This window comes from Electrona antarctica (assembly GCF_951216825.1).
Source record: "Electrona antarctica genome assembly, chromosome: 22".
NCBI classification, from domain to species: Eukaryota; Metazoa; Chordata; class Actinopteri; order Myctophiformes; family Myctophidae; genus Electrona; species Electrona antarctica.
The window spans coordinates 39,991,783-40,015,607 of record NC_136805.1 but is presented as its reverse complement, the minus strand read 5'-3'; the positions used below and the strand labels follow the sequence as shown (position 1 = coordinate 40,015,607).

Below are 23,825 nucleotides of genomic sequence, written 5' to 3'. Positions count from 1 at the left end.
TTCTGACAACGCACTGACATTACTGAATTGTTCTGTTTCTGACAACGCACTGACAATCTACTGAACTGTTCTGTTTCTGACAACGCACTGACATTACTGAATTGTTCTGTTTCTGAAACGCACTGACAATCTACTGAATTGTTCTGTTTCTGACAACGCACTGACAATCTACTGAATTGTTCTGTTTCTGACAACGCACTGACAATCTACTGAACTGTTCTGTTTCTGACAACGCACTGACATTACTGAATTGTTCTGTTTCTGACAACGCACTGACAATCTACTGAACTGTTCTGTTTCTGACAACGCACTGACATTACTGAATTGTTCTGTTTCTGACAACGCACTGACAATCTACTGAATTGTTCTGTTTCTGACAACGCACTGACAATCTACTGAATTGTTCTGTTTCTGACAACGCACTGACAATCTACTGAACTGTTCTGTTTCTGACAACGCACTGACAATCTACTGAACTGTTCTGTTTCTGACAATGCACTGAAAATGTAATTGTTCTGTTTCTGACAACGCACTGACAATCTACTGAACTGTTCTGTTTCTGACAACGCACTGACAATCTACTGAATTGTTCTGTTTCTGAAACGCACTGACAATCTACTGAACTGTTCTGTTTCTGACAACGCACTGACAATCTACTGAACTGTTCTGTTTCTGACAACGCACTGACAATCTACTGAACTGTTCTGTTTCTGACAACGCACTGACAATCTACTGAACTGTTCTGTTTCTGACAATGCACTGAAAATGTAATTGTTCTGTTTCTGACAACGCACTGACAATCTACTGAACTGTTCTGTTTCTGACAACGCACTGACAATCTACTGAATTGTTCTGTTTCTGACAACGCACTGACAATCTACTGAACTGTTCTGTTTCTGACAACGCACTGACAATCTACTGAACTGTTCTGTTTCTGACAATGCACTGAAAATGTAATTGTTCTGTTTCTGACAACGCACTGACAATCTACTGAACTGTTCTGTTGCTGACAATGCACTGAAAATCGAATTGTTCTGTTTCTGACAATGCACTGACAATACTGAACTGTTCTGTTTCTGTGCACAGAACATCTACTGAACTGTTCTGTTTCTGACTGAAAAATCGACTGAATTGCCAGGACACATCTGTAGTAGGAAGTCAGTTCAAAGCTACTATACCGTTCATCATTATGCAAAGTGTTAGCATCAGTCCAGTCCCTTGTAACAGTGGAATAACACCATGTTAGATCATCATGAGAATAGTAAACTATAGTTATTTTATTTTTTATTTTTTTTAATATATTTTTTTAATGGTTTTTAATTTTTATATCGGATGAGTGAGTCTTCAGGATAGATTTGTCATTGACATTTTTGTTATGCACAGGATATAAACAAGGTATTATTATACAGTTAAAACATCATAATCCTCGATAACTTCGGTGGGGAGCCGAAAGAGAGCATTCAAAAACTTCAAGTACGCGAAACAGACGTTCGTGTCAACCAACGTAATAATAAACCCCCCTGGCTAGTCCGTTCGCTCTGACAAACACTTACTACTACTACTAGATCAACTTTCCTCCCCATCCTCTCTTTTTTTTGCGATATGGCTTGCCATTTATTGTTTCTCACGTTGAAAGAATGCTTATTCTTTTTCTTTTGAGTGGTGCAAACCACTCCAATAACCAGCTTTGTCTGTATCTATGTGTCTATGTGTCTATGTATGTGTGTACCTGTACGTGGGGCCACGTACAGGTGAGCATGGTTGCTATGGTTAGTGTGTGACGTAGTGTGTGAACAGTTGCACCACTCAGTTCACACGGGTGTGATTTTGAGTGGTGCAAACCACTCCAACAACCAGCTTTGTCTGTATCTATGTGTCTATGTATGTGTGTACCTGTACGTGTGTGTACCTGTACGTGGGACCCAAAAAAATGAGCATGGTTACTATGGTCACTGACATTACGTCAGACCACAGCTGATCAGGCTATATAAGACCTTGCACCACTCAGTTCACACGGGTGTGATTTTTGAGTGGTGCAAACCACTCCAACAACCAGCTTTGTCTGTATGTTTGTGTACCTGTACCTGTATGTGTCCGTGCACAGGTGAGCATGGTTGCTATGGTTAGTGTGTGACGTCACTGACATAGCTGATCAGACTATATAAGACCTTGCACCACTCAGTTCACACGGGTGTGATTTTTTGTTTTATACGAGGCTTGCAAAAGTACAGTAATTTGGCCCAGCTGAGGCTGATTGGCATTTAGAGAGTTTTAACTTTGCGATTCACGAGGAAATGATCAACCGTAACAGAATGAGAGAGTGTGAGGTCGGGGAGGAAAATATGAATCCCAAATGTACATGTCATTTAAGTGTACTAAAAAGTCTTACATCGTAATACAACCGATTGTCACGGCATAATACTGACATTGTAAATGACATAATGTTGCATTCACCAATGCGCTACAATCCCAGATTCCATTCCGTTCTTTAGTTACAGTAACTGATCATACAAGGAGAAAAAAAAACGGAATTATTCCAACAATGCAGTGTGAAATATGGGCTCTGTTCCCTAAAGAAGCAATTAGGCACATTAACGCACAAGTGTACCTCTCTCCAGACTCGCGACTCGCTTCCGACGCCAACGTCGTTGAGTCTGTCCAGACAAAATGGCAAAAAAATAAAAGTAACTCGATCGTAAATGACTGCTATCAGTTATAGGAATGGTAAATGCGTAGCACCATCTTTGTTGAAAATAAGAAAATGGACAAGAACAAATTGTAACGAAAATAAAAACACTGACACTTGCAAATTCACAAAACGGAAAAGGACCCAACGTTTGATGGCTATCCTACACGCATCTCACTTGGATGTTACCACTCTTTTTTTTTTTTTGTAAAGCAAAGCTGCTCAATTAAAAAGTCGAACTTTTCTATTTTCTTTTATACATGCACTTTGGTTAAAATACTTCAAAAAACTGTTTTTTTTAAAACTAACTCTCTTTGGCAATTACCAAAAAAAAAGAAGAAAATACAACAAAAATAGCATCTAATCGTTTCAATCATTACAAACAAACATTTAGGCACTTAATCAGCTAAACAAAGCCCATACAAGTATCCTTGTTGACGTAGCAACACACACGCGCGCGCACACACACAAACACAACAAAAAAAAACTATGTACATATATGTAAAAAGTGTTATAAATAGGTTTTAAACCATAGATACTATATACATCTTCAACTTCAGACAGGATCGGTTGTTTCCGTGTCGGTTTCACATGTTGTTATTATTGATGGTGTTGGTAGGAAGGCGAATGGTGTTTTTATTTGTTTTTTGTTTTAGCCCCCCCCTTGTAGTGACGTAGACGCATTAGCCCTCTTGGCCTCCGTAATATGGGCCAGTTGGTTCTCGGAGAGTGCCAAAAACTGCTTCTTCTCCTCCGAAGGTGGAGTGGTAGTGGGGTGGGTGGGTGGGTGGGTGGGGGGGGGCGCGGTATGGAGGGAGGGGCAAGGAGTGTTACTGGGAACACAACGAGGTTTTGGATGAAGGGGGTGCAGAGAGAGAGAGAGAGAGAGAGAAGGGGGGTTCGGGGGTCTCATTCTCGCTTTCTCAAGATGACGTAGATGAGACCGCTGATCAGTGCCAGGGGGAAGGCCACCCACGCCAGGATGTAGGACACGCCGAACGTGTCTGTCACGGGGGTCCACGCCGGACTCATCACCGTGTAGATGATGGCTCCGCTCATCACAAACAGACCTGGAGGGAGTGGAGAGAGAGGAGAGCATTAGGGGGGGGGGGGGGGGGAAGCACTGCTATCATTAGTACAACAGATCAGGTTTCTCTGCGTCTTTGGCTCGGTACGTCGTCATCCTCGACTGAATCTGATCCGATGAGTATTGATTTATAATAACGGAACAAAGGAGGTGGTTCCACTGTGCCTCGGAAGCCAAATCCAGGCTGGTCCCTCCGGTGCATCTCCATCCCTATAGCACCAACCAGACTGCTATGAAGAAGGAAGACACTGGTGCAAACTCAAGACAATTGAGCCCATTAAAGTGGGGTGCCATTCTTTTTGTACTTTTTTCTGTTTTGTATGTGTCAAATATGAAGTTAACATTACTCTAATTATTAGAGTAATGTTAACTTCATAGACACATACATGTTCTAACCACACCTGGGGGGTCTATTAGAGTCTAATAGACCCCCAGGTGTGGTTAGAACATTCAAATATGTCTTCTCTGTGTATGTTTGGTTTCTTCCTGAAAGCTGAAAGCCTTCGAGTCAAAAGACCCCAATCGAAAATACGCCATTTAGTGAGATCAAAACCCTAAGCCCTCCCCTAACCCTCTTATATCATACAACACACAACTGTGGGCGAGGCTTAAATTCAGGTGGGTGGTGCTAAGGTGAAAACCAGGTATACTTAATCATTAATCATTAGTATAGGAGGAACGTTATTTAAAAAAAGAATCACACCCGTGTGAACTGAGTGGTGCAACTACTCAGCTAACCATAGCAACCATGCTCGTTTTTTTGGTACGAACAAACACGGGTACACGGGTACAAAGCCAGTTGTTGGAGTGGTTTGCACCACTCAAAAAAAGTGTACGGAAAGTGTTACAATGATGATTTTATGTGGCCACACTTTCTGTACACTTTTTTATTTTTAATAACGTTCCTCCTAGTATAATCATAGTATCTGATGATCATGTTTTAAGGGGGGAATCACGGCACATCTTTAAGATCTGCACCCTGATATTAAAAAGGCTTGAATTGTCCGAGTTTGCTCCAGTGCCTTCCTTCTTAATACTGGTTTTAACGGGTCTCTACCCCACTCTCTATCGTGGCAGGGTGGCGGCGTTGCGTGTTCATCACATTGTGCGTAGGTAGGCTCAGTCCATTCTTTCTCTCTGATCGGCGGTCCTGGCAACAACAGTGTGGCCACCGACCTCTCCTATCCTCATCACGATGTCGACTGACATCACATGGCGTGATCTGTTTTGCTATTCAGACCCCTCCCCCGCCCCCAAGTTGACATTTCAACTTGGGACCGCGCCCAGTGTCATCTCCCCCCTCCTCCTCCTCCCCTCGGGGCGAGTGGGCACCTGTGCGCCTCACATTGTGCTGTGCCCGCCCCCATGGCTCTCCGCTGGCTGGCTGTGTGTGTGTGTGTGTGTGTGTGTGTGTGTGTGCGTGCGTGCGAGCGTGTGTGTCTGGGATGCTGTAAAGGGCTGCCAAGCGGGGCAGCACAATAGACTGGCACAGCACAGACAGCGAGCCGATCTCTCGGCCAAAAGGGCACCGCATGCAGAAGAACAAGAGGGACATTATGCCGTTTAATACAGTGGCACTGCCCTCGTCCCGGTCGGTCAGTCAGAGTGCTGCCGGGGGAAACACGGCCACATGCACAGCAGCCACCGCCATTCTGCTCGTTGCGTTTTCATCGCTATAAATACTAATTTACTTGAGTACTGTATATACTGCCCTATACGAAGCCAAAGTGCAGGAACTATGCAGATAATTTTACCCATTTTGACCTGAGATCAGATTCTAAAAATGTCTTCTACATCCTGACAGTTTTCTGAAAAAGCTATGTTTCTATGTCCGTCGTTCTTCTTCGATTTTTCAAAAATAGCAGACCTACAAGTTCATAGCGCGCCACTCGGTGGCGCGCTATGAGCTTGTAGATCTGCTATTTTTCAATGGCTAAAGCATAACATAATGTGTTTCAATTGGTCAGACAAATTATTATCGGCATACAAGTGATATTACACTGGTTGTATATGTCTGTTCTTCTGGTAATTGTTTTATCCCCCAAAATCATAACCGTTGGGATACACAAATAAAGTCAGTGTGTCCTACGATGTAGTTACTGCACCTTGGCTGTACTTAAGTACAATTTGCAGATGTATTTTTATCAGCTTGCAGAGTACTGGTAGCGATGTTGTGGCGATATTGTCATGATTCGCTGGCCTCTAAGCCAATGAGAGCCTATAGCCCCATACGATGGTACGGCATTAAAGCCAATGGTACGTCAAAAAAAAAAAACTTCCTGCAAGCTGATATAATATGACTCGAGTGATTTCTTGTTAAATAATAAAATATTGTAATTTTTACTTCACTGCAATAACGTGAAACCTCAGTTTGGTAGAGCACTCGCCTTTGAACTGGCAACGTCCTGGGTTCAATCTCGGGCACCGCCAACTCGCCGTGTGAATAGCACGGGTTGCATTGGCCTGTTTTCATACAGTACAGTACAGTATGTGTGTGGGTGCTACTTGGCTCTTAGAGTCACTGAACTACAATATAGCTCCTGAATTCTCAGTTTTTTTATCCATAAACTACCGGTAGCTAGGGTTATGGCAACATTTTACAGGCCGATAACCCCTTAGCAGAGAGGGATGAAACGGGGACCACCCACTACATATTGTATACATTGTGTTGCAGACAATTTTTTTTCATATGTTTCATATTTGTTGGATTAATGTTAATGTGTATTTTCATTTAACCACTTAAACTGAAACGTGGAAACTTTATCACTTTTTCCCGCTCTTTTTTTTCAACCCCCCTATACACCAAACCTCAAAACATTGCCGATCTACAAGCTCACAACGCCTCGAGCTGCGAAGCGTTGTGAGCTTGTAGATCTGCTACAGGCTAAAGTTCTCCTCAGAATAGGGAGGCTTGGGTTCAATTGGTTAACGTGAAAGAAAAAAATATCCTATCACACATATCACACAACAGGGGGTCCCGGACCGGCACCCGGAGGAAACCCTGAGGCGAAATCTTAGAGTATATATGAATAGAGACGGCACCCGGAGGAAACCCTGAGGAGAAATGGCCATAGTGGCCGGATTTGGTATTGCAGCGCTGGGCCAAACTCATGAATGCGCTGGTCCGTTGACTATCATTGTGCACGTTCACGATGACACGTGAGCACTGTTTCAGTTGTGAACGCCGCTGTTTCATACGTGAACGCGTGCAATGATAGTCAACGGGCAGCGCGTTCATGAGTTTGGGGCAAATCCATCCCAGAATGCACTCTGTTCCTGAGTGAAATCGCCTCATGCGCTTTTGAGCAACTTAATGCAAGTGGATGGGAGGAGATATCCGGTGCCGTCTCTATTCATATATACTCTAAGGGCGAAATAGACATAGTGGCCGAATTTGGTATTGCAGCGCTGGGCCAAACTCATGAACGCGCTGGTCCATTGACTATCATTGCGCACATTCATGATGACACGTGAACGCTGTTTCAGTGCAATGATAGTCATTGTGTGGCTCAAAGAAGCCAGGTCACATGACACAGATGGGAAGAGGAGGAGGAGAAGGAAGAGGAAGAGGAGGAGAACTCACTGGCGAGGATCTGGAAGGTTCCCGTGAGGAAGAATCGCCCGCCCTTCTGCAGGGTGAAGAGCTGGCAGAAGAACAGGAACAGGGAGATGATGCTGAAGATGATGGAGAGGATCATCAACGCCTGGACGGACTGGATCCACTCTGGAGAGGGAGAGGAGAGGAGGAGAGGAGAGGAGAGGAGAGGAGAGGAGAGACAGTCAGAACAAGAAACACACCAACATGATCTCGTCAAAACTATGACGAAAAATGCTCACTAGTCACTAGCTTTTTTCACAGACGAAAACTAGATGAAAATTAAATAAAAACTAAGCTATGGTGACTAACCTAAGACTCAATATACTAAATAAGAGCTAGACAAAAATGTTATGGAGGGAGTCGAGGGACTAGTGGTGGACACTGGAGAGGAGATCCAGTAGAATTTAAATACAAGTCCTTTTATGTCTGGCTGCGCTCTGAAAAGAGCTCACAACGCGTTGCAATAATTATGACGCCATCAAGACCCACCAAAATACATTTTGTTGACAAAATCAACTGTTGATGTATGATATTTATTTGGCTAAAACAAGACTAAAACATTTCAGATGACTAAAACTAAATTAAAACATTTTATTCAAAAGACTGCTGTCAAAATCAACACTGATTTTGAAGACAACCTTGGCATCTTTTGCCTTGGAGTTTTGCATTTCTCTATCAAAGATCACCACCATCACAGATATTTAGATTTCCACGCACCCCAGAACCTTTTCTGGTTTCCTAAACCAACAGTAGATTTTACACTACACTCCAGGGGTCCCTGGAACAACATGTTTTCAGATGGGGTTCGGCGGCCAATCACATATAATTTTTTGGGGTCCTTGACATGAAATAGTTTGAAAACCACTGATAGAAACATCTAATTTTCATTTTGTAGAATTTGGTCATTTTGTAGAATTTGGTCTCAGTCCTAAATGTGTTAAATTAAAACTCAATCATCTTCCCTTCACAAATATACCACACAAATCTTCCACAAGCTGGAACCTCTCAAACTGGCCAATAAAGGCCATGATATTTATAATGAATTGCATTTTTATAGCGCCTTTCTAAGTCGTCAAAGTGCTTTACAATGGTCCATTCATTCATACATTGGGAGGTGAAGCGGCGAACAGTCGACGCCAGCGTCCTCACTTCCCACATTCACACAGCAATGGAGGCAAGCTAGCACCGACCGACTCATTGGAGACAATGTGGGGATCAGTGTCTTGCCCAAGGACACTTTGACGTGGAGGAGCCGGGATTCGAACCGCCGACCCATGGATCATTGGTCACTATACACCCCCTGAGCCACAGCCGCCCTAATTTACTGGCACTATGGCAATCTCATTGCGTTGGACTTTGAGCACCTCCAAGCACCCCTTAACAAAACATGAAGGTTTAACAACCCTGGTCTGGATAGAACGCCTCTACTTCCTGGAATGTTTAATGGAGCTCTGCATCTGTGATCGTACCTGGACATCCTCTCCTCCTAAAAGTACACACCCTGTCTCCTGAGTCCTCCTAAAAGCACACACCCTGTCCCGTGAGTCCTCCTAAAAGCACACACCCTGTCTCCTGAGTCCTCCTAAAAGCACACACCCTGTCTCCTGAGTCCTCCTAAAAGCACACACCCTGTCTCCTGAGTCCTCCTAAAAGCACACACACTGTCCCCTGAGTCCTCCTAAAAGCACACACCCTGTCTCCTGAGTCCTCCTAAAAGTACACACCCTGTCCCCTGAGTCCTCCTAAAAGCACACACCCTGTCTCCTGAGTCCTCCTAAAAGTACACACCCTGTCTCCTGAGTCCTCCTAAAAGTACACACCCTGTCCCCTGAGTCCTCCTAAAAGCACACACCCTGTCTCCTGAGTCCTCCTAAAAGTACACACCCTGTCTCCTGAGTCCTCCTAAAAGTACACACCCTGTCTCCTCCTAAAAGCACACACCCTGTCTCCTCCTAAAAGCACACACCCTGTCTCCTGAGTCCTCCTAAAAGTACACACCCTGTCTCCTGAGTCCTCCTAAAAGTACACACCCTGTCTCCTGAGTCCTCCTAAAAGCACACACCCTGTCTCCTGAGTCCTCCTAAAAGTACACACCCTGTCTCCTGAGTCCTCCTAAAAGCACACACCCTGTCTCCTCCTAAAAGCACCCTGCCTTCTCAAACAACAGTCAGTCAGTCAGTCAGTCATTCAGTCATCCTCTGCTCCTAAAAACACCCTGCCTCCCCAAACATCAGTCAGTCATTCAGTCATCCTCTCCTCCTAAAAACACCCTGCCTCCTCAAACAACAGTCAGTCAGTCAGTCAGTCAGTCAGTCAGTCAGTCATCCTAAAAACACCCTGCCTCCTCAAACAGTCAGTCAGTCATCCTCTCCTCCTAAAAACACCCTGCCTCCTCAAACAACAGTCAGTCAGTCAGTCAGTCATCCTCTCCTCCTAAAACACCCTGCCTCCTCAAACAACAGTCAGTCAGTCAGTCAGTCATCCTCTCCTCCTAAAAAACACCCTGCCTCCTCAAACAACAGTCAGTCATTCAGTCATTCCAATCATCCTCTCCTCCTAAAAGCACCCTTCCTCCTCAAACAACATCCTCCTCCTAAAAGCACCCTGCTGCCTCCCCAAACAACAGTCAGCATATGATATGATGAGTGTAATGTACTATATTGATCCTTCCAGACCGGGCCATTAACTCATTAGTCACCTGTATTGATGGGTGGGGTGGGGCTTTAAGAGTGTGTGTGTGTGCGCGTGTGTGTCTCTCTCTCTCTCTCTCTCCGGCTGTGGCACTCTGCCAGGAATCTGCGGCCTTCCGAGCAGGTTCTATTTCTTGTTGGAGGGTTATGTATGCAGACCTCCAGCACTCTCAGGTTCCCTATGCTCTCTCTCCCTCTCTGAATGTCTCTCTCTCTCTCTCTCTCTCTCTCTCTCTCTCACTCTCTCTCTCTCTCACTCACTTTCTCTAACTTTTTCTCTCTCTCTCCTCCACTCTATCTCCCTCTCGTCATCTCAAATATTTGCTCTTTTCTTTCCATTTTCTCTCTCTCCCCCTCCCTCTCCCTCCCTCCCTCCCTGCCACTCCTATCATCTCATGTTTAGCTGTGTGTGCTGCTGCCCTAGCTGGTTAAGTGTCTGGTCGACCACGCCACTCTCCCACCCTGACATTCTCCAGGGGGAGTCAGTTCATGCCTCGCGGTCCGTGCCGTATAACGAGCTAGCCGGGACCACCACCACCACACCTCTGACGGAAGCACTCCTGCATTAAGCCTGATTTATACGTATATCGTGCGAGGCTGTTGTGCCCTGAACATACAGTTGGAGGCCATCGATATTGTCCTTTTCTTTTTGCTGAGGTTTGCGTGATCTGCGCAAAAGGACATTTTGGGCGGGAACCCCTTTTGGTGTTTTAAACATTGTTATAATTTAGCTATTGACAAATAGCAGATCTACAAGCTCATAGCGCGCCACCGAGTGGCGCGCTACGAGCTTGTAGGTCTGCTATTTTTGAAAAATCGTGAAAATATTTATTTCAGAAAACTGGAGGATTTAGAAGGATTTAAAAAAAAATTGAGGTCAGGCCTAAATGGGTCAAATGATAAGGGACAATATCGGTGGCACCCAACTGTAGGCTCTTCTGAGCTTGTAGATCAGCTGTTTATGGCAAGCACAGTGTGCAACATGTGGCCAGTGGTGGGGGAAAAAGTACCCTATTTTTTTCCCCCTCAATGCTACAATGTAGAAATCCTCTATTACAAGTTAAAATTCTAGTATTCCAATTTCCAAATGCTCTTGATACAGAGACAACCTGGCGACAATCATGGCAATAAGATGTAGAAGTAAAAGTGCTCAAAATTGGAAATACTGAATAACTATCATCGTACGATGCGGTTGTAGTCCTGATAATAGCCAGTCTACAAGCTCTTCTGAGCTTGTAAATCAGATGTCCAGGGCAAGCTGCAGTGTGCAACACGTGGCTTCACTGTCTCGTATAGAGTCGAGTCCTATATGATTTGCTTGGTCTATACACGCGAGCATATTGTTTTCATCTCCATCTCCCATAACTTTCCCCTCCTCCCAAGCATGTGTTTCTCGCTGTGAAATCAAAGTCATGTGGGCTTAATGGGGGTCTTATACAGTTCGCTTCATGACATGAAAAGCCATGGATGGGAGAATTCATCGGCGGTCGTCGTCGTAAAGCATGAAAACAGTTACATTCTGCGAGACAGCTTACTTAGTGCGGCAGACATCGACGGACCACATCATAGCGCTGAAGGCTAAAGTAAAAGCACTTCCCACTTATTCACGACTCCGTATGTATAGCTTTTGGCCTCCCTCTGGAAAACTATTGTACACAAACACGTGAGTCACGTGACAAAAGGAACGCCAACATGGTCTTTGTGGTTATTTAACCCAGGGGTTCGCAACCCGTGGGTCGCGACCCCTCGGGGGGTCGCCAAATTATTTTGGGGGGTCCCCAAAATATTAAAAAAAAAAAAAAAAAAAAAGATTTACAAGTTCATAGCTTGTAGATCTGCTATTTTTCAATAGCTAAATTATAACAATGCTTAAAACATCAAAAGGGGTTCCCGCCCAAAATGGTTTAAGGTTATTGTAGCAGTCAATTTATATTGGGGGTCGGGAGGGGGCGGGGCGGGGGTCCCGAGACATTGCCAAAGCATTTCCGGGGGTCCCCGGCCAAAAACGTTGAGAACCCCTGATTTAACCCATTTAGATTTAGACCTGAGGACGATAAAAAGGTCTTCTAAATCTAAACAATCTTCTAAACAGTTTTCTGAAAAACCTATGTTTCTATGTCAGTGGTTCTATGTCAAGGACCCCCGGAATTATCTGTATTTGGCCGCGGACCCCCCTCTGAAAATATGTTGTTCCAGGTACCCCCACCAGAAGCAAAGATATGAGTTAAAAACGTTCACTGTGAGAGCATATATATTCAAAGATTTGCGCATTTTCACAATTTTTCAAAAATAGGAGATCTACATGCTTGTAGCGCGGCACTCAGTGCTGCGCTACAAGCATGTAGATCTGCTATTTTTCCAATAGCTAAACATAATCCTTAAAACACTGAATGGCTTAACGATTAAACATGCTTTATAAGCTTGTCCATAAATACGTAATGTTTCATTATATGAAGGTACTGCATGTGATGAAACTGATGAGGGAATAAACCTCATGTTTCATAGACTTTTTGCTGTTTTTTTCCATTCTGGGCGGGAACCCCTTTTGGTGTTTTAACCATTATTTTAAACATTAGCTGTTGAAAAATAGCAGATCTACAAGCTCATAGCGCGGCACCGAGTGCCGCGCTACGAGCTTGTGGATCTGCTATGTTTCAAAAAATCGTGAAAATGTGGCGCAAATCTTTGAATATATATTCTTTCAGAGCGTTTTAAACTCATATCTTTGCTTCTGGGGGAGGTCCTTGGAACAACATATTTTCAGATGGGGGTCGGCGGCCAAATACAGATAATTCTGGGGGTCCTTGACATGAAAAGGGTTGAGCACCACTGACGTAGAAACATCGTTTTTTCAGAAAACTGTTTTTTTGAATCGCCCTCAGGTCTAAATGGATTAATTTGTGTCCCATGTTTATATGACTCTTACACATAATAGATACCAGGCTCCCCGCCACCTCTCTGACATCCTCCAACGCCACCACCCCTTCCCGCTCACTCATGTCTGGTGATCTCAACCTCCTGAACATCCCCAAAACAAACAAACAAAGGCACCTGGGGTGACAGGGCTTTGACACTCAACTCACTCCCACCTCACATCAAATCCCCTGGCCCCCAAGCCTTGCCCCGTCCAAAGCCCCTGGCCCCCAGCCTTGCCCCGTCCAAAGCCCCTGGCCCCCATGCAACCTTGCCACCTCAAAACACTCGCTTTCCCCATGCCTAATTCAAATCCCCCTTTCTGCCTTTTTAAGGCTTTTTGTGCTTTTATTGATAGGGATGGGCGGGTGACATGCAGAAAAGATGGTCGGGATCGGGACTCGAACCCACAACATGCTGTCAAGGCTGGATTACCAGTTTAGGTGCCCGGACCGCTAGACTGGCCAGGGCCCTTTCTGCCTTTTTTTTTTTATTGAAATGTATGTTTTTTTAGCCTTTAACTAGTTAGTCGCTTAATAAAGTAGTTTGTTTCATTCTTTTTTTTTCTCCTGTGGTGTAAAGCAACTTTTAGTACCAAGAAAAGCGCTGTTATTCTTTATTATTATTATTGTTATTATTGCCCATATATGACTCTACTAGAGATTTAGAGGAGAAAATAACAAGCTTGATGGATTGCGTCGGGTCATTAATAGAGTCAGGTTACCCAGAAGGACAATGCTTGTCTCCTGAAGAGCGATGGACGTTCTTTTCCTCTCGGGAAGACTGGGGAGGAAAGAAACACGACACTCCGCTTTGCCCCCCTTCTCCGGAAAAAAAACAAACAACGCACGCTATATCGATGTCCTGAAAAAGCCCCTTTTCTATCTATGCCATTTGGAAATGCAATTATATTTCACCCATATAATAATTACATTGTCTGGACGTTGTTTGTAGGGCCGTAACGCAATTACGCCAGTGAGCTACGGGGCAAATTTTCCATTCCCCCCCCCCCGCTTCTATGAATAGCGCCGGGGGTTTATAAATACCGACGGTAGTATATCACCGTTTTCAGATAAACAGACATCTCGTCTTCCTTCCTCGACAGGGCTGGTCGTACCCGAAGAGCCGTGACATGGGGCCCTGCTTCCTGCCCGTGCGCTCGCAGTTAACAGCTAGGGGCCTCCGATGGGGACTGATAAGGGCTTCACTTTCAGCGGGTTCAACTGCCGAAAGTGAAGATGCACAAGCAGATGTGTACTGTATAAGCTCGCAGCACTGCAGCACTAAAGTGGTGTGCTGTGCGTGCTTGTATATAATTGCTATTTCTGAATAGCCCAAAAGTATAAAATATGGGTTATAAAGTGGTTAAAATGATCGTGTGACGCTATATATTAACTAATTTAGCTGCATGGGACCCCCTGGGACCTCCTCCTCTTCAAGGACCCCTGGAGGGGTCCCTGGACCCAACTTTGAGAACCAATGGGTTAACCCATTTTGGGCGGGAACCCCTTTTGTAGGTCTGCTATTTTTGAAAAATCGTTAAAATGTGCCTCAAATCTTTCCGAAAATTGTCATGATTTAGAAAACTTTTTTAAATTTTCGACGTCAGGCCTGAATGGGTTAACCCATTTTGGGCGGGAACCCCTTTTGGTGTTTTAAACATGTTATAATTTAGCTATTGAAAAATAGCAGATCTACAAGCTCATAGCTATATCATAGCTATTTCTGAAAAATCGTGAAAATATTTATTTCAGAAAACTGAATGGCACGGGTTTGCATCCGTACAGTCGGTACAGTAATACGAAACCAAACCAAACCAAAAGAACACATAACATACTTTAGTTTCCCCGGGAATGTCAAACAGGAAAAAGAGTGCTGTGTGTGGAGTCGAGTGGCTGTTGTGGTTCTTATAGAGTGTGACGATGAGGCCCCGCCGCCCTACTGTGTCGGCTATATCCAAGTAAACACAATGACGCAAAGTGAATTATCTCTCAACCACTACAGCATTTTGTCTTGGGTCTATATTTATGTCCTGTGTGCGGGCGAGCGAGTGGTGGGGGAAGAGAGACATTCTTCTTGAATGGCAAAAAATTGGAGGAGAGTAAATTCTGAGACATTTGTCTTCTACTCCTATACCACTATAGTAAACATGAATGTGATGAATAGATTTCCAGGGTTTGCCAACCTTCTATTTTTGATAACACGCCCCCTCAGATGGTCGTGGTTTTAGCCCTGCTGTTTCAGTTCAGACTGAATAAAATACACATGTTAGACACACTTATTTTTGGAAATTGCAGGCCGTCTGATACAATAAGCACAACTAGATAACCATCTACATCCATGCCTGTAGATCGGTGGTTTTCAATCCTTTTTTCATATCGAGGCTCATTATCTATTCTGCATTTGAGCCACGGACCACCGTTTTGATGAGATTTGCAGACCCAAAACTAAAGAATATGTCCACATCGATGCTGTATTGATGTTGGTACCACAATTCGTCTACATTCTCTAATTGTGTAGACTTCTTGTAAATTACAAAAAATAAAGATAAAAATAGCAGATCTACAAGCTCTCAACACGTCGCAGCGCGACGCGTTGAGAGCTTGTAGATCAGCTATTTTCGGGGCGCAACCCAGCACTCTTTAGCTAGTGGAGATGCGGTGTAACGACATGGATTTCTAAACCAATTTGTTCAACACAAAATGCTGCGTTCAAGTTCAGGAGACAATTATCCTGAATGCAGACTTTGGTTATGGCACATGGAATGGAAAGGAGGGGCATGTGCATTTCTTTCACCATATAGTAAATCCTGCATTTGTGGTCTGGAGAGGGGAGTTGTTATACAGACGGGTAAAAGGGCAGGGGCTGAAGCCCCCTTTGATGTCTATTTGTGCACGTCCCTGAACCCTAACCTACATAACCGCAAGCACGGGAGCAGCGCAGTTCGAGCGGTAGTCCGACCGATGACCACTGTTGGTGGGTCTAACCATAGTACGCATCCCGATGTTTAACAATAATTTGACTCTTGAGACTGAGAGTGTAAAATGAATCCAAACAGACCAGTTTGGTTTCATTTTGCGCTCTCAAGAGTTATCTAATTGGTTACCAACTCTCCATCATTTAGCATGGGGAGTTGGGGACCACCTGGAACCCCCTCAAGGACCACTGGTTGAAAACCACTCATCTACATCCATCCCTGTAGCAAAGCTCTTCGTCCAGCACAAGTCAGAGCAGTATCTGCCACGTCCCAGCATGTGAGGGCCCCAGCATGTGAGGGCCCCAGCACGTGAGGGCCCCAGCATGTGAGGGTCCCAGCATGTGAGGGTCCCAGCACGTGAGGGCCCCAGCATGTGAGGGTCCCAGCACGTGAGGGCCCCAGCATGTGAGGGCCCCAGCATGTGAGGGTCCCAGCACGTGAGGGCCCCAGCATGTGAGGGTCCCAGCACGTGAGGGCCCCAGCATGTGAGGGCCCCAGCATGTGAGGGTCCCAGCACGTGAGGGCCCCAGCATGTGAGGGTCCCAGCACGTGAGGGTCCCAGCATGTGAGGGCCCCAGCATGTGAGGGCCCCAGCATGTGAGGGTCCCAGCATGTGAGGGCCCCAGCATGTGAGCATGTGAGGGCCCCAGCATGTGAGGGCCCCAGCACGTGAGGGCCCCAGCATGTGAGGGCCCCAGCATGTGAGGGTCCCAGCACGTGAGGGCCCCAGCATGTGAGGGTCCCAGCACGTGAGGGCCCCAGCATGTGAGGGCCCCAGCATGTGAGGGTCCCAGCACGTGAGGGCCCCAGCATGTGAGGGTCCCAGCACGTGAGGGTCCCAGCATGTGAGGGCCCCAGCATGTGAGGGCCCCAGCATGTGAGGGTCCCAGCATGTGAGGGCCCCAGCATGTGAGCATGTGAGGGCCCCAGCATGTGAGGGCCCCAGCATGTGAGGACCCCAGCATGTGAGGGCCCCAGCATGTGAGGACCCCAGCATGTGAGGACCCCAGCATGTGAGGGCCCCAGCATGTGAGGGCCCCAGCATGTGAGTGTCCCAGCATGTGAGGACCCCAGCATGTGAGGGCCCCATAAAGTGAGGGCCCAGGCATGTGAGGGTCCCAGCATGTGAGGGTCCCAGCATGTGAGGGTCCAGCATGTGAGGGTCCCAGCATGTGAGGGTCCCAGCATGTGAGGGTCCCAGCATGTGAGGGTCCAGCATGTGAGGGTCCAGCATGTGAGCATGTGAGGGCCCCAGCATGTGAGGGTCCCAGCATGTGAGGGCCCCAGCATGTGAGGGCCCCAGCATGTGAGCTGCCCCAGCATGTGAGGGCCCCAGCATGTGAGCTGCCCCAGCATGTGAGGGCCCCAGCACGTGAGCTGCCCCAGCACGTGAGGGCCCCAGCATGTGAGGGTCCCAGGCATGTGAGGGCCCCAGCATGTGAGGGCCCCAGCATGTGAGCATGTGAGGGCCCCAGCATGTGAGCATGTGAGGGCCCCAGCATGTGAGGGCCCCAGCATGTGAGGACCCCAGCATGTGAGGGCCCCAGCATGTGAGGACCCCAGCATGTGAGGACCCCAGCATGTGAGGGCCCCAGCATGTGAGGGCCCCAGCATGTGAGGGCCCCAGCATGTGAGTGTCCCAGCATGTGAGGACCCCAGCATGTGAGGGCCCCATAAAGTGAGGGCCCAGGCATGTGAGGGGCCCAGGCATGTGAGGGCCCCAGCATGTGAGGGCCCCATAAAGTGAGGGCCCAGGCATGTGAGGGCCCCAGGCATGTGAGGGCCCCAGCATGTGAGGGCCCCTGCATGTGAGGGCCCCAGCATGTGAGGGCCCCAACATGTGAGGGCCCCAACATGTGAGAGCCCCCCAGCATGTGAGGGCCGACACACAGGAGTCAGGGCAGTGTCCGCCGCGCTCCCAGCATGTGAGGGTCAACACAGGCAGGCAGACACAATCTCCCACCATCCATCTAGCGCCGTCAGAACCAACCGGGCGCCTCGGTTGAACAAACAGTGTGCGTCAGTGCGCGCTAATGAAAGCAAAGTCAAACAAACCGACTGTACCATGAAACCACCTGGCAGAGCATGCATGCACGCTGGCCCCCGTCGACAACGCACACACACACACACACGCACGCACGCACGCACGCACACTGGCTGAGCGCGGCTCATTCTAGACACATGACATCACCAGCCTCGGCCCTGGCCAGCCAGGCCCTCCAGCTAGTGCTACCGCACCACTTTTTTTTCAGCAGCAAAACGTAAACTAACACAGCGGTATGAATTCATCCATTCTGTTCCCAATCCACCCATCGATGATTCTCGAAACCTCTGAGGGGAGTTTTTGGACGGGCGATAGGCCCTCCAGTGAGCTTCATATGTATATACGTCATATGGCAGCCAAGTCTATGGACTTTTCATATTTGTTTAAGGCACTAAATGACGACGTGAGACACCATGTGGCCAATATAAATACGTATGACTCTTTTTGATACAGAGAAACTGTTCAGGAGAGGAGAAAAAAATCAATGACTTAGCCTCGGTCAGAAACGGTCACTTGTGACTGATTTTTGTGTTTATACAATCACTGCATTCATGTGCCGTAAATCGTAACGTATATAGTGGCAGTGAATCTGCAACGAATGAAAGTGACTCTGCCACATATGTGGAGCATTCTAAAAGTCAAAATGATGCTTCAATTCAACGTTCCCACATGCCACTCACTTCACACGAGTGTGATTTTCGTTAACCCATTCTGTACGGGAACCCCTTTTGGTGTTTTAAGCAATCTGTTATACTTTAGCTATTGAAAAATAGCAGATCTACAAGCTCATAGCGCTGCACCGAGTGCCGCGCTACGAGCTTGTAGATCTGCTATTTTTGAAAAATCATGAAAATGTGCCTCAAATCTTTGAATATATATTCTTTCAGAGTGAACTTTTTTAACGCAAATCTTTACTTCCGGGGGGTCCCTGGAACAACATATTTTCAGATGGGGGTCGGCGGTCTATTACATATAATTTGTATGGTCCTTGACGTGAAATATTGAGAACCACTGATATAGAAACATGTGGTTTTTCAGAAAATTGTCATGATTTAGAAGACATTTTTAAATTTCGACGTCAGGCCTATGGGTTAATAACGTTTGGGGGTTTCATGTTACGCCGCCAACCAGGGTCAAAATAACCGTGTGTGTGTGTGGGTGTGTGTGTGTGTTGTTTCCACTCGGTAAATTTAACATCACACACGGACGGCGGCGGCTTTGAGCGCGATTTGTACGCCGTCGGAACGGCAGCGCCGTACGTGCCTCGTCGAAAATAGCCGATTCAATGATCTCGCGCCCGTGCCGCGTACGTTGTTGCGAGCTTACGGCTCTGCTATTTTCGGTCCTGACAACAGCACATAGCAGTCACATGACGGGAGTATAAACTGGGCATTTTACATTGGGCATTTAAGTCTAAACATGTCTCTAAATGCTGCAGCTGCTTGCATTAACTTTGTTATTAATGATCCGCAAGTGAGTAGTGGCGGGCATGCTCTTATCCGACAGAGGGGAGTGAGACATTGTCAGCACACACACACACACACACACACACACACACACGCACACACGCACACACGTGCTCTTATCTGACAGAGGGGAGTGACACAGTGTCAGCACGCTATGTACTATACACGGGGTGGTCCAACTTAGGCCTTGAGAATGCACGCACGCACGCACGCACGTGCACATACAGTACACACACACACACACACACACACACGCTAAGCACTTTAAATATGCCCTGCCCCACCCTGGAACACACCTCCCGGGCAGCCTCCCAGCTCCGTATATCCTCTCTCACTGCTTTGGGACTCCCAAACATGGGGGTTGAATATGGACATCACATCACACCATGACTATTTATACAGCTGGGGGGGCCTAGGGCTGCACCGACACATTCTCTACCCTAGATGGCGCCTGGGTCGCCCCCCCCCCCCCATACCCTGAGGACTGAGTCCCTCTAAGCTGACACACCCACCTCCAGCAAGCCAAGCTGATTTACAAGTCACTTTAACAGAGAATGTGCTGGAGTCCCACATCAAAACAGAGGGACACACACGAGGACGAAGCGTGATGTTGCACAAATACAACTTTGTTTGCATGAAAATCCAAACATTTATGAACTAATGATGATGATTACCTGGCTGTGAGGCTTATACAGGACACCATGATCACAGGACATCGTAATTTTAGGGCCTACCCAATAAGAAAAGCCTTGATGTGGCGTTGAAGTTTCTTCAAGTACTTCTTGGAGTTGTGTGTTTGTTGTAATCCATTTTTTATTCCAACTCGTATAGCGACTGGCGAGACTAAAAACAAACAGTTTTTTTTTTACCATCCGGTGTAGATCGGATCACACGGGCGATTTAGAAACACAGAGCAGGCTTTCCTCCAAGTTGGAAGGTCTGGTGACGCGAGGTTAATTAGTAGAGAAACATTGAAATTTAGGCTAACCTGAAAAACCTTGATTTGCATTTAAGAAAGTGGTTGTAGTCTTTCGTTCATGATGGGGGGGGTGTCAGTGGTAACCTCCATTGATTGATTGATTGGTTTATTGATTAGTTGATTGGTCTTACCTCCCGCGGTGGCGGGGTCACAGTGGTATCCTCCATTGGCAGTAGAGCAGTTATTCCACAGGTCTGAGGTTCCGAACTCGCCTGTCGTCCATACCTGGTGATGTCAACAACATGACAAAACTGTTATCAACACACCTGGTGATGTCAACAACATGACAAACTGTTATCAACGCACCTGGTGATGTCAACAACATGACAAACTGTTATCAACACACCTGGCTATGTCAACAACATGACAGACTGTTATCAACGCACCTGGTGATGTCAACAACATGACAAGACTGTTATCAACACACCTGGTGATGTCAACAACATTACAGACTGTTATCAACACACCTGGTGATGTCAACAACATGACAGACTGTTATCAACACACCTGGTGAAGTCAACAACACGACAGACTGTTATCAACACACATGGTGATGCCAACAACATGACAGACTGTTATCAACACACCTGGTGATGTCAACAACATGACAAATTGTTATCAACACACCTGGTGATGTCAACAACATGACAGACTGTTATCAACACACCTGGTGATGTCAACAACATGACAGACTGTCATCAACACACCTGGTGATGTCAACAACATGACAGACTGTTATCAACACACCTGGTGATGTCAACAACATGACAGACTGTATCAACACACCTGGTGATGTCAACAACACAACAGACTGTTATCAAGACACCTGGTGATGTCAACAACATGACAGACTGTTATCAACACACCTGGTGATGTCAACAACATGACAGACCGTTATCAACACACCTGGTGATGTCAACAACATGACAGACTGTTATCAACGCACCTGGTGATGTCAACAACATGACAGACTGTTATCAACCCACCTGGTGATGTCAACAACATGACAGACTGTTATCAACCCACCTGGTGATGTCAACAACATGACAGACTGTATAAACCCACCTGGTGATGTCAACAACATGACAAACTGTTATCAACACACCTGGTGATGTCAACAACATGACAAACTGTTATCAACACACCTGGTGATGTCAACAACATGACAGACTCTTATCAACACACCTGGTGATGTCAACAACATGACAAACTGTTATCAACACACCTGGTGATAACAACAACAACAACAACATGACAAACTATTGTCAATAGCACACATAGATTGATGACACATTATCCATTGATTCCAATAGCCTAAACAAAGGCTACTATGACCAAGGGAGCTTTCACTTAAGTTTAGGCCTACAACAGCTTTATGTTGCATGCCAGAATGGGGAGTGGCATGGGAGTAATTATAACCAAGCTTAAATTCCATATCACATAATGGCATCGCTTGCCCATAAGATCTGTCTAGTTAGTTCTGGTTGGCAAGAGCCACTGACCCTATAGATTGCAATATGTGGTTCTCAAATGTTTCATGGACCCCCAAATTGGTAGGTATATTTGGCCAAAGACCATGAAAGAGTGTATGTCAGGGAACCCCATTTGTGTAGTTTACATTTTTCACAATCTTTCAAAAAACTATTAACGATCTGCAATGTGATAGTTGCGAGCTTATAGCTATATTTTTTTGTTTTATTTTTCAATAGCCAAAGTTAAGTATACAATTGGGTTGGTTATACTGATTTAGATGATAATGCAAATGATGTAAAATTGGTAAATATATTATATTAACCAATTTAGCTAGGTAAATAAATAGTTAAATGTGTAGGACAGTGCGGTTCCCAAAGTGGGGTCCGGGGACCCCCAGCGGTCCTTGAGGGAGGTCCACAACTAAATGATAGATAGATACACTCTCTGTAACTCAGAGTGTATACTCATTTTACTATATATAAATCTGGGTCCCAGATATATAAAAATGCCATTAAATGGGGGTCCATAGCTTAATGCAGGCCTTGAAATTAAAATAGTTGAGAATCACTGCTCGAGCCGTTAACATCTTTATGAGGGGGGTGGGGGTCACTCCCATATATCTTTTCAAATGGGGGTCCAGGCAGGCTCATATAAGTAGCCTATAGACTCAATTTGGGTGGTCCTTGACATCATGAAGTTACAGTTTGAGAACTATATAGCCTACGGGTGTAGGCTATTAAGGACATGATTGTGTTACTCACGCTGACGATAGTGGAGACAAACAGCAGGACCAGAGCAGCGACGTGCAGCAGGATGATCCCAAGCAGCAGGAGAAGCATCTTTACGGTCTGGGGAGGGAGGGGACAGAATAGATAGATAGAGCACCCTGTCACTGACAGCTCTATGTGTGCATGTACGTGCGCGTGTGTAGTGCGTGCGAATGCCTCAGATTGGTGGGACATGGGTGTGTCGTCCCATTCCTTCCTCGCTGCACTAAAAACAGGACACCACAGCATAGCAGCAGCGCGTGTTTAATTGCGACTTTATTTTAGTGTCTCCGAGTCCCGGCCCTATACTATAGTACATCTCGCACCAAAATAAACAAAAATATGAAGTCTTAATTAATAATTAACCAGAGAGCTGTGATTTAATTAGCGCTGCTGTTTGCTCTGCAAGTATTTGGAAAAGAAAGGGGTGTGTTAGAAATGCAAACAAGAAAGCCTATAGACAGTATAGGACAGTTTTAGAATGGACTTTTATGGCACAGCCTATTCTTATGTTCCTTATACAAATCAAATACATCGCAATAAAAATTGCATATTATTGATTAGCTGCAATGCAAGGCTCAATCACCTCAATGTCACATCAATAGAGAATCCTAAAATGAGGTTTTAAACTGCGCGTTCCCACAAATAGTTTTCATTCCCAAAGTAAAAAGGGAAAGGTGAACCGATCTCCAGCCCAGCATCGTCGCGGCGTCCGTCCGTCCGTCCGTGCTAATTTAAACGCGCACCAACTTCACAAAATCAGTCTTAAGAAACCATCAAATATTAAAGACAGCATAGCGATGCGAAACGATGCACTTTCTGGACCGTGCGCGTACATAGGCCTATACATTCCACAGGACAACGTTTCATTGTAGCCTATAATCTCACACAGACACTTTGAGCGCAGCAGCAGCAGCAGCCGCACCACCAAAGTTTGAACCAAAAAAAAGCAAAAGCCAGATAGAAATGCTCCAAACTTGACTTACTTCGAGGCGGAAAAGGTAATCCCACAAAAACGAAATGAAGCGAACCAAAAAATAGTTCTGATTTGCAACAAAAAAAAGGCAGCTAAAGTTTCCCCCAAAAAAAGATCAAAGAGTCCCAACAGTAAAGCAGCGGTATATAAAGTCCCTTCAGATGAGCGA

At 45.9% G+C, this 23,825-nt stretch overlaps 1 protein-coding gene across 3 annotated transcripts; it reads right to left on the bottom strand.

The window, feature by feature from the left end:
• Positions 1-656: 656 nt before the first annotated feature.
• Positions 657-23,825, bottom strand: pmp22b (peripheral myelin protein 22b). Of its 3 annotated transcripts, none has more exons than XM_079493699.1 (5): positions 23,667-23,825; positions 22,675-22,761; positions 20,572-20,665; positions 7,357-7,497; positions 657-3,756 (listed from the first exon to the last, which is right to left on the bottom strand). In XM_079493699.1, the coding sequence occupies exons 2-5, from the start codon at positions 22,750-22,752 to the stop codon at positions 3,596-3,598; spliced, it is 474 nt and encodes a 157-aa protein (XP_079349825.1). In that variant the 5' UTR covers positions 22,753-22,761; positions 23,667-23,825; the 3' UTR covers positions 657-3,595. The 3 variants fall into 3 exon arrangements, 2 of the variants coding, with proteins under 2 accessions (XP_079349825.1, XP_079349824.1); XR_013788910.1 differs by lacking the exon at positions 23,667-23,825 and having other exon boundaries at positions 658-1,729; positions 1,894-3,756; positions 22,675-22,802; XM_079493698.1 differs by lacking the exon at positions 23,667-23,825 and having other exon boundaries at positions 658-3,756; positions 22,675-22,802.

What these genes read in the sequence shown, in the direction of transcription:
- pmp22b (XM_079493699.1), bottom strand. Translation starts at nt 22,752, where the DNA reads ATGCTTCTCCTGCTGCTTGGGATCATCCTGCTGCACGTCGCTGCTCTG. An exon ending in TTGTCTCCACTATCGTCAGC is followed by an intron (nt 20,666 to 22,674) that starts GTGAGTAACACA and finishes TGACATCACCAG; the next exon opens with GTATGGACGACAGGCGAGTT. An exon ending in AACCTTCCAGATCCTCGCCA is followed by an intron (nt 3,757 to 7,356) that starts GTGAGTTCTCCT and finishes CACTCCCTCCAG; the next exon opens with GTCTGTTTGTGATGAGCGGA.